Below are 10,701 nucleotides of genomic sequence, written 5' to 3'. Positions count from 1 at the left end.
AGCTCCGCTGGTCTTGCCCTCCGTTTGTTGTTGCTGGAGGGGCGACTGCCCCCAAATGCCCAGCAGCAGCAGCGTCCTCCTCCACAGAGGCCGATCTTGACACCGCTGGGGTGACCAGTGGGCAGGTGCCACTCAGCTCCACGTTGTCCTCCCGTGCGCCCACACAGACACGGGGGCGGGGGTGGGGTGTAGGAGGGGGCGGTGTAGGAGGGGGCGGGCGGAGGAGGGTGCAGGATTAGGAGGGGGGGCGGGAGTAGGAGGGGGGGCAGGAGGAGGGGGAGGGGTAGGGGGGGTGTAGGAGGGGGCGGGAGTAGAAGGGGGGGGAGTAGGAGGGGGGCAGGAGGAGGAAGGAGGGGGGGTAGGAGGGGGAGGGAGTAGGAGGGGGTGGGAGTAGGAGGGGCGGGAGGACGAGGGGGCGGGAGGACGAGGGGGGGTAGGAGGGGGGGTGGGAGGGGGGAGAAGGAGGGGAGGGGGGTGTAGAAGGGGGGGCGGGCGGAGGAGGAGGGGGAGTAGGAGGGGCGGGGGACTCGCCGACCAATCAAGAGGCTCCTTGTTGCGGGCGGGGTGAAAGGTCAGGCTCGAGGCTGTGGCTCCGCGCCTTCGACCCCGAGTCGATTCGCGGCCCTGTCGCTCGCCACTGGCCATCGATCAACTAGAACACAACAACAACAACCGCGGAACAACAAGGGGGGTTGCTTGCTGGTGTTCGCCCAGCAGCAGCGGCGGCGGCGGCGGCTTAATCGGCGCGTGCGGCGGTGAAGGATACTGCGAGCGAGGTGAGGAGGGTGGTGGTGGTGTTTCTCGGCTCGGCCCCCATTGTTTCATCACGGCAAGCTGCTGTCGCGATCTCGCCAAGCCCGTGAGGGTTGATGGTGGTGATGGTGGTGATGGTGGTGGTTGTCGTCGAGGACGTCCGGCCCTGACTCCCCGCGGTAAAACGCTCGGAGTTGAACAATCGGTGTCGATGCCGTCGTCACGATAACGACGGGCGGGTGTCGACTTGGCAGAGGAGGATTCTCCCCGCAGCGCCGCCGGGCGCTTCGATTTAACAAAACATATTTGTATTTACTGCGCGAGAGAGAGAGAGACGGCCACGTGGGGTGGGTGTCAACAGTTCGCCCAAGCTCTGCGGGTCCCATACTCTTAGTTCTTTCGGTAAAGTCACGTAGGTAAAAAATTAAATTAAAATTAATAAAAACAATTTTATTTTCATTTTTTACCTACGTGACTTTACCGAAAGAACTAAGAGTATGAATCATTGCAGTCACGAAAGCTTCAAATCTAGAATCTCTGCGGGTCCCCTCTGTATACCCGGGGGGTGTTGACGGGCAACAATTGTTGAGTGGTTCGCAGCGCTTCGTGAAGGCTGCTTCGCAGGGCGAAGGCCGCCCCCATTGTGTCGGTTACGGGGGTTGTTAGACCAGACAGAACTTGTCTGCCAGTGATACAGTACAATCCGTGCACAGCACACCCGCGAAAAGCCAAAACTAACCCCCGAGATAGCCACATTGGTATACAAAGCGGTTGCCCGCGATAGGTCACAACCGCGAACTATAAACCCGCGGTATTCAAGGGTCTCCCGTCCATGTGACTCAAAAACTTGAAAGCATAATCTGTGTGCCCCCACCTCCACCACCTCCACCCCCTCCACCACCTCCACCTCCTCCACCACCTCCTCCACCACCTCCACCCCCTCCACCTCCCCCCACCTCCCCAGGAGCCCAGCGCGTGGCGATGGCGTGCACAGCGGTGCTGGCCGCGGATCCGGACCCGCGCGGGGACTTCCCGGCGTGGCTGGCGACGCGCGGCATGAAGCCCACGTTCGCCGACGCCATGGAGCGCGAGCTGGGCATCAGCGACTACGAGGAGCTGCTGGCGTGCGCCGAGGACGCGCAGGTGACGGCCGAGCTGCTGGGCGCCGCCCGCGACCGCCTGCCCTTCGCCTTCTATGCCGTGCTGCGCCGCCTCGTGCGCGCGCTGACGCCGCGGCAGCGACAGCGGTGGTGGTGGCGCCAGCACCGACGAAGCCGCAGCCGGGAGCCGCTGTCCGGCAACGGGAAGGAGGAGCGAGCCAGGGACGATGACGGCGGCGGCGGCGATGAGGAGGAGGAGGATGATGAGGAGCTGGGAGGGTGCGCCCCCGGCTGCGAGGGAGTCCTGGCGAGTCGCGCCGTCCTCGACGCCATCGTGGCCACGCTGAGCTCCCTGAGCCGCGAGCTGCTGCAGTCGGCGCAGAGATTCCGCTGCCTGGAGCCGGCGCCGGCATCGCCGTGTGGTGGCAGGAGGAGCCCACGCAGCCCGGGTTCCCCGGACGGGCCCTCGGGTATGTGGAGAGACGGGGGCCTTGGCTCGTGCTTACGGCAGCACTGTGGTAATTTATTGGGTTGTAAAGATTCATCAATCCTTTGATTATAAAGAACGTTCTTACGGTCACGGGTTGTCCAAACTAATGGAGCAATCAAAGCTGTACAAATGAGTCGGACAAATTAGATAAAGGGAATTGATTCCTTACTCGAATTGTGACGCCAAATCCTCAGTTAAATCAGACAATTGGTGAACTTGACACGGGCAAGACGCAACACAAAAGATAGAGAGCTTTTGTCGCTACACGCTTTGGGTGTGTCCCGGTCGGTCCTTGCGCAAGTTTGAAGCTTCAGTTATTTGCACAGATATTTGAAAATCATCAACCGATACTTTAGTGATGTCATTGCTTTGGATTTTTAAAACACGAAAGTGGCTTAAACGGTGACATTTAACAAAACTTCAATCTCATGTCAGAGAGCCTGAAAAATAAACCCTCGGTGTGTAGCTATTACAAAAGATAATGTGTGTCGTGGCTGAATAATTTAAGTAGACAATGAATGAGAGGTCAACAATATATTGATGTTCTGAGAAAATAGAGATTTAGAGCACACAAACAATTCGTCTTCTTACTGAAATTAATAATAAGTGGTCCTCATCTCTATAAGCCATCATCGGACATGGTGGAATTTCCACATTCGTATGGCAGGCTTGTGAACATTTCAGATATCACTCTTGGCCAATGTTAGCCATGGCCGTGACTTAGCACCTCCGCACCTCCGATAAGCACGGTTGGCTACGTACAGTGAAAACGAAGTTCAACATACGTACTTACATTAGCGCAGCGCGAAAATCACTTCGCCAGTACTCTACACACAAAGACAAAGATCCCCGTGTAGCCTGAACAGACTGTAGGGGCAAGTGCTGTTAGCGAGCACCTATGAAGGCCGGAACGGTACACGAGGGGGTGGGTGGCCAGCACCACGACCGACCGCCTTTGTCTCCCCAGTGGCGATGTTTACACACAGCACCAGGTACTCATTTGAGGCTGAGTCGACCTAGGGGAGGCCCAGGACCGTTTCAGATAATTGTCACTGGGTGTTGGCCGTGAGCGGGAATCGAACCCGGGTCGCCAGGTTCATAGCGCAGCGCGCTAACCATTACACTACCGCTCCCCACTCTACACACACACACACATAGACACCTGTTGCCAACCACAGCAGATCCCCTTGCCCAATGGAATGTATGTGCGTGACCGTGCCCCCATAGGTGCACTGGGCTCTTACGAGGCGGACGTGCGGAACTTGGAGGAGGCTTTCCCGATATCCGACTCCATTACGACCATGATGAACGGCGCTCATGATCAGTGCTCGCAGCGGATAGAGCTTGACGAATCCCTGACAGGTGAGGATATAGGAAACTACGCATGATGCCTCTTCTTTCATAAATTGAAACTTGTGTTTATCGAGGTGGTTAAGCCATTCGGTAGCCTCTGTGGAGGGTTGGTAGATGTCAGTGATATTGCCCACAAATTGGCAGTGCCCCTTCACCTGGTGTTCTTTCATTAATTTCTTTACAACACACCTTTTACAGAAAAACCGTCAACAAGGCACATGCTAAAGCCCACGGAAGCTTCAGTGGCCGTGTCGTTCTAACGTTTCGCACCTTCTTCCTGGTTCTTTCGGTAAAGTCACGTAGAAGGGAAATAATAAAATAATAAAACACAATTAAATACAATTCTCACGACGTTTCGGCCACAACGCAAGCAGCCGTCCTCAGGTGAAGAACAGGGCTGTCGGAAAGACAGCGTCCGAATGCTGTCTTTCGTTGTCTTTCCGACAGCCCTGTTCTTCACCTGAGGACGGCTGCTTGCGTTGTGGCCGAAACGACGTGAGAATGATTTTATTATGTTTTATTTGTATTATTTTATTATTTCCCTTCTACGTAACTTTACCGAAAGAACCAAGAAGATGAATCCCTGCAGTCACCAAAGCTTTAAATCGAAAAGTTTTGCACCTTTTACCCCCGCTGTCCCAGCGCCGGAGCTGTCCGAACCACCACCTCCTCCTCGCACCTCATCTCGTACAGCGGGTGTCGAGTACAAGGGGCGCCAGTTTGACTCCCACAACTGCTTCGGGCAGGCGGAACCGTGCGTCGCGTGGCGCGAGATCAAGCTGGAACGGGACGACGATGGCCGTGGCGGTGGTGATGGCGGTGATGGTGAGGAATGACGATCGGCGTACAGGTGTCCCGTTTGGCTAGGGGAGCTAATATACCACGTGTGCTCGAAATAACCTGGGTCGAATATACCCCATCCCACGTGAAACGGGGTGTTAAATAATTTTACAATTGGACTGCCAAAGCTCAAAAGCGGAATGGCGTTCAAAAGCATCTGGATACTACACAAATATCACGCTGCAGGCAGTATTGGTGTTGTACTGCACATCAATTAATCTGGCATTGGATTGTGTGCCTAGGAATTATCTTTAGTTTTGTAGTTTCAGTGGTATGTTTACATTTAGCATTTTTTTAATACATGAGTTGTGTGGCTCTTTTCAGAAGTGACCTGGCCACAAATGAAAGCTCAACAAAGTGGCTTATCACGTGGAAATTATAGCAGCCAAATTCCCTAAACGCACATTGATTCTAAATGTGGAGGGGAAAAACCGGAGGACCCGGAGAAAAATCCACGCGACCACAGGGAGAGAGACACGCAAACTCCAAATATACAACCGTCAGGGTTTAAGCCACGACTTGCATATCAGGTGAGAAGATTAACATCTTGCCACCGTGGTGCTAAGTAGGCCTTGGCAAGATAAGGTAATTGTACCCTTTTTACCGGGTAAAAGGGTAAAGGTAAAGGGTAAAGGTGTCGACATGCCAAGGGGTAAGGGTAAAGGGTAGGGTAAAAGGTAAGGGTGAGTGATTGTATTGTGGTAAGGTAAAAGGTAGGGGGGTAAAGGTAGGCTCGTTGTTTTTACACTTTTACCTTACCTTGCCGAGGCCTAGTGCTAAGGGAGGATTGTGCCGCGGTGTAATGGCGAACACGGCGGAGTTGTAATCCCAGAGGTCGCCGATTCGATTTGATCTCCCGCCGTGGGCGTGTAGGGCTCTCTCCTCGCTGTGACGGTGAGGCCGAGGTGGCGATGGTGGCGGAGCGCGCGGCGAGCGGGGCCTGGCTCGGCAAGACCGAGCACGAGGAGGACGTGATGGCGCACTGGCAGGCGGCAATTCACTCGCACGGCACCAGCTACGAAGGTCTGTCGTGGTGGTGCGGGTTGTAGTGTATGTTCTTAGGTTTTTTTTCTTTTCGGTAAAGTCACGTAGGTAAAAAAAAATAATAATCGGGCTGTGACGGTTCCACCTGAAGACGGAAGCTTGTGTTGCCTCCGAAACGTCGTTATTTTTTTTATTTTTTTTTACTTTTATTAATTAAAAAAAATAATTTACGTGACTTTACGAAGAAAAAAAACCTAAGAATATCAATCCTTGCAGTCACGAAAGCTTCAAATCTAGAATTAATGGTAGTGTAGTGGTTATCGTGCTGCACTACAAACCCGGCATACCCGAGTTCAAATTCCTGCTCAAAGCTCACATCGGTTGCGAATATCTGAACCGGTTCCTTGCCCTCCCCTAGGTCAACCCAACCTTAAACTGCAGCACTGGGGAGACAAAGCAGCGTGGCATGGTGTTGGCCACCCACTCCTCATCATTCTCGACCTCGAGGGATCCCAGATGATGGAGTTTGCCATGCCAGCCTTTAATAGGTGTTCACGAACAGCCCTTGTCCCAACAGTATGTTAAAGGATATCTTTGTCTCATGGTGGTGATGGTGATGTTGGTGGTAGCGTTTATCGCCGTGATGGTGGTGTTGCTGTTGGTAGTAGCGGTGATGGTGGCGGCAGTTGTATGTATGTTAAACTTCTTTTGCACCGTACACAGCCAACCGTGCTAATCGGAAGTGCCAAGTTTAACGGATAGGCTTTTGTGACATCCATAATACAGGTTTTTTGGGTTAGATTGCGTAAATATAAATCTGTCGTTAAACCCGCCACCACCCTACACAGCCAATAAGTAAGGTTTGTCACGTAAAGAGAACATGCCAATTCGTTACTAGTACAGCACACCGGTGTGTTGGAGAGCAAATCTACAACATTTACAATCGTAAATGTTGATTGTAAATGTTGTGGATTTGCTCTCCAACACACCGGTATGCTGTAATATTAACGGATTGGCTGTGTCGGGTGGTGGCGGGTTTAACGACATTTATATTTACGCGATCTAACAAAAAAAAAACTATATTACGGAAGTGCGAAAGTTGCTGTTGGAGCAGCTGGTGTTGCCGATGGTGGCAGTGTAAATGCATACGCACGTAAATAATGGATTCCTGCACGCACCATTTGATGCGTGCGTCACGCGCGTAGGAGTTGACAGGAAATGGCGATCGGCTCGTCACCGCACGTCTTGCCCTGTTCAACTCTCTCGTTTCTCTCCGCCCGCCGCCACCACCGCAGAACCGGCCGACGTCGTCCCGCAACACGCCCCGCATAGCGACCAGAGCATCCCGAGTGGCATCCCCGACGACGATCTCACCGGCAACTGGGCGGGCCCCGACACGGCTTCGCTCGATGTGCCGGCGGCCGCTTCGGGCGACAATTCCGACATCGCCGGCATCCGGCGCGGCGCGGCTCCCTGCTCTTTCCAGTGCCGCGACTGTGGGGCGACGTTCGCCCAGCGGCAGCAGCTGCGCGCGCACCGCATCACGCACACCACGAGCCGGCCCTACTGTTGCCGGCTGTGCGGCAAGGGCTTCACGAAGGCGTACAACCTGACGGTGCACATGCGCACGCACACGGGCGAGAAGCCCTTCCTGTGCAGCCAATGCAACGCCACCTTCCGTCTCAAGCATCACCTGCAGGCGCACCAGAAGACCCACGCGTCCGAGGGGGGCGCTCACCACGCCCAGCAGGCGGGGTTCCACCACCACCGTCCGCAGGGGCATTTGAAGACGCACCCGTCCGTGGGTCAGCGAACTCAAGTTGTGGCACAGTACCACGTTCAGGGACATTTGAAAACGCAAGCTTCTGCGAATCAGCAGCCTCGAGCTGTGTTACGCCAACACCCACATCCGCAGGGGTATTTAAAGACTCAAGCTTCTGCAGGTCAACGAGCTCAGGCTGTGGCCCAGCACCACCTCGTTCAGGTGCAACTGAAAACACAAGCTTCCGCGGCCGCTCTTTCAGGCGGTGGCGGGCCAGCATCGTGCTCTGCAGGGGCATTTGAAAACACAGCCTTTTGAAGCGCACACTCGTGTTTTGGTCCACCACCACCACCCGCAGGGGCACCTGGCAACACAGGCCTCTTGGAGGTCAGCAAACGCATGCGGCGAGCAGCAGCAGCAGCGACTCACAACTGCGGGGAACGCGCGGGGTGACGTCTGACAGCGGCAACTGCTGGCGAACTGTGTTGGCCTACACTGCACATGTCCACCACATAGCAGACTTCACCACGAATTGAATGCTTGTGGTAATGCACGTGTACACCAGAGGGCACACGTAACACATCAAGCGCCGGAAATAAAAACTAAACTATCTGGCCGATTTGCACTTCAATTCTTTATTTCTTCACGGATTTTCAAGTAACAAACTACTGCATTGACATCCCAAGCTGTCCCATACGTTTACACCGTTGCATATTTGGTGAACATCGGTGCTGAAATAGTGAAACACACTGCATTCCCAAACAGTGTGCTTCAAATCGGCAACAATCACACCCATCATTGACTTCAATGCAAAATGCCGCCCCGGTTCCACAAGTCACACAAGCAAGTGGTGTATGCCCTTCGACTCTACTCGACAGAGTCGCGCCATATACAATTCAACTCATCTCGCTGAGACACGTTTAAAGGCATATCAATTAGGGTTTGGGATTAGGGTTAGGAATTAGGTTTAGGGTTAGGGGTTAGGATTAGGGGTTCGGGTTAGGGTGCGGGTTAGAGTTTTGGTTAGCGGTTTAGATTAGGGTTAGGGGTTAAGTTTAGGGTTAGGGGCTAGGGTTTAGGTTAAGGGATTAGGGTTATGGCTGAGGGTTAGGGTTGGAGTCGTTAGGATTAGGGCACCTATGCATGCCAAAATCATCAAAATTTTCATAGCTACATTTTCCAAGAAAGAGTGAATTCCTCCCTTTTGTTTAGCATTAGTATGATATATATTGCATTAAAAGTAGGATATTTCACCATGAACATTTCATGTAAAAAAAGAAGCAAATCGGCATATGCCGTTTTTGGCCAATATTGGCCAAATTTTTACAGCTTTCTTTTTCAACAAAAGTGCAATCCTCGGAGTTGTTTAGCCTTATATATCCTATATAATACGTTAAAAAGTTGGAAATTTCACCATGACATTTTCAAGTAAAAAAACAGAAAATCGGCATACCGTTTTTGGCCAATATTGGCCAAACTTTCACAGCTTTATTTTTGGACAATAGTTCATTCCTCTTGTATTTAGCCTTATTATGCTATGTATTAGATTAAAAGTGGAAAATTTTACGATGAAATTTTTACGTCCCACTAAAAGAAAATAGGCATACTAACCTCTGCCGTTTTTGGCCACAATTGGCCAAATTTTTACAGTTTTATTTTTGGACAAAAGTTAATTCATCCATTGTATTTACCCTTAGTATGCTATGTATTAGATTAAAAGTGGAAAATTTTAGGACTAAATGTTCACGTCCCAAAAAAACCGACATACTAACCTCTGCTGTTTATGTCCAAAATGAGCCAAATTCCCATAGCTTTATTTTTCAACAACAAGTGCATTCCTCCATTGTGTTTGCTGTAGTATTCTACATATTACGTACAAAATTAAACATTTCACGATACATTTTCAACTCAGAAAATCGGCACACCTTTTTTTGCCAAAAAGCAAATTGGCATACTAATCTATGCCGTTTTTGGACAAAATTGTGTTAGGGTTTGGGTGAAGGTTAGGGGTTAAGGTAAGAGGTTAGAGGAAGAGGTTAGGGGTTAGGGCAAGGGGTTTGGGGTAAGGGGTTCGGGTGAATGTTAGGGGTTAGGGTTTTTGTCGGCCCGGGTTGTTGTCGGCCCGGGTTGTTGTCGGCCCGGGTTGTTGTCGGCCCGGGTTGTTGTCGGCCCGGGTTGTTGTCGGCCCGGGTTGTTGTCGGCCCGGGTTGTTGTCGGCCCGGGTTGTTGTCGGCCCGGGTTGTTGTCGGCCCGGGTTGTTGTCGGCCCGGGTTGTTGTCGGCCCGGGTTGTTGTCGGCCCGGGTTGTTGTCGGCCCGGGTTGTTGTCGGCCCGGGTTGTTGTCGGCCCGGGTTGTTGTCGGCCCGGGTTGTTGTCGGCCCGGGTTGTTGTCGGCCCGGGTTGTTGTCGGCCCGGGTTGTTGTCGGCCCGGGTTGTTGTCGGCCCGGGTTGTTGTCGGCCCGGGTTGTTGTCGGCCCGGGTTGTTGTCGGCCCGGGTTGTTGTCGGCCCGGGTTGTTGTCGGCCCGGGTTGTTGTCGGCCCGGGTTGTTGTCGGCCCGGGTTGTTGTCGGCCCGGGTTGTTGTCGGCCCGGGTTGTTGTCGGCCCGGGTTGTTGTCGGCCCGGGTTGTTGTCGGCCCGGGTTGTTGTCGGCCCGGGTTGTTGTCGGCCCGGGTTGTTGTCGGCCCGGGTTGTTGTCGGCCCGGGTTGTTGTCGGCCCGGGTTGTTGTCGGCCCGGGTTGTTGTCGGCCCGGGTTGTTGTCGGCCCGGGTTGTTGTCGGCCCGGGTTGTTGTCGGCCCGGGTTGTTGTCGGCCCGGGTTGTTGTCGGCCCGGGTTGTTGTCGGCCCGGGTTGTTGTCGGCCCGGGTTGTTGTCGGCCCGGGTTGTTGTCGGCCCGGGTTGTTGTCGGCCCGGGTTGTTGTCGGCCCGGGTTGTTGTCGGCCCGGGTTGTTGTCGGCCCGGGTTGTTGTCGGCCCGGGTTGTTGTCGGCCCGGGTTGTTGTCGGCCCGGGTTGTTGTCGGCCCGGGTTGTTGTCGGCCCGGGTTGTTGTCGGCCCGGGTTGTTGTCGGCCCGGGTTGTTGTCGGCCCGGGTTGTTGTCGGCCCGGGTTGTTGTCGGCCCGGGTTGTTGTCGGCCCGGGTTGTTGTCGGCCCGGGTTGTTGTCGGCCCGGGTTGTTGTCGGCCCGGGTTGTTGTCGGCCCGGGTTGTTGTCGGCCCGGGTTGTTGTCGGCCCGGGTTGTTGTCGGCCCGGGTTGTTGTCGGCCCGGGTTGTTGTCGGCCCGGGTTGTTGTCGGCCCGGGTTGTTGTCGGCCCGGGTTGTTGTCGGCCCGGGTTGTTGTCGGCCCGGGTTGTTGTCGGCCCGGGTTGTTGTCGGCCCGGGTTGTTGTCGGCCCGGGTTGTTGTCGGCCCGGGTTGTTGTCGGCC

The 10,701-nt window shown here is 54.0% G+C and overlaps 1 protein-coding gene across 1 annotated transcript; it reads left to right on the top strand.

The window, feature by feature from the left end:
- Positions 1-574: 574 nt before the first annotated feature.
- On the top strand, positions 575-7,897 carry LOC144733253 (uncharacterized). The gene is made up of 6 exons (XM_078615032.1): positions 575-776; positions 1,718-2,323; positions 3,571-3,705; positions 4,339-4,521; positions 5,410-5,559; positions 6,816-7,897. The coding sequence occupies exons 2-6, from the start codon at positions 1,735-1,737 to the stop codon at positions 7,598-7,600; spliced, it is 1,842 nt and encodes a 613-aa protein (XP_078471158.1). The 5' UTR covers positions 575-776; positions 1,718-1,734; the 3' UTR covers positions 7,601-7,897.
- Positions 7,898-10,701: the final 2,804 nt, after the last annotated feature.

Source organism: Lampetra planeri, chromosome 46 (genome assembly GCF_965212315.1).
Source record: "Lampetra planeri chromosome 46, kcLamPlan1.2.h2, whole genome shotgun sequence".
NCBI lineage: Eukaryota > Metazoa > Chordata > Hyperoartia > Petromyzontiformes > Petromyzontidae > Lampetra > Lampetra planeri.
Note: the sequence above shows the minus strand (reverse complement) of the source record. Positions and strands in the feature narration are given on the sequence as shown.

Excerpts from the sequence above, each read along its gene's own strand:
- LOC144733253 (XM_078615032.1), top strand. The coding sequence starts at position 1,735 with ATGGCGTGCACAGCGGTGCTGGCCGCGGATCCGGACCCGCGCGGGGAC. Across the intron at positions 3,706-4,338 it reads GCTTGACGAATCCCTGACAG|CGCCGGAGCTGTCCGAACCA; the intron begins GTGAGGATATAG and ends CCGCTGTCCCAG. Across the intron at positions 5,560-6,815 it reads GCACGGCACCAGCTACGAAG|AACCGGCCGACGTCGTCCCG; the intron begins GTCTGTCGTGGT and ends CCACCACCGCAG.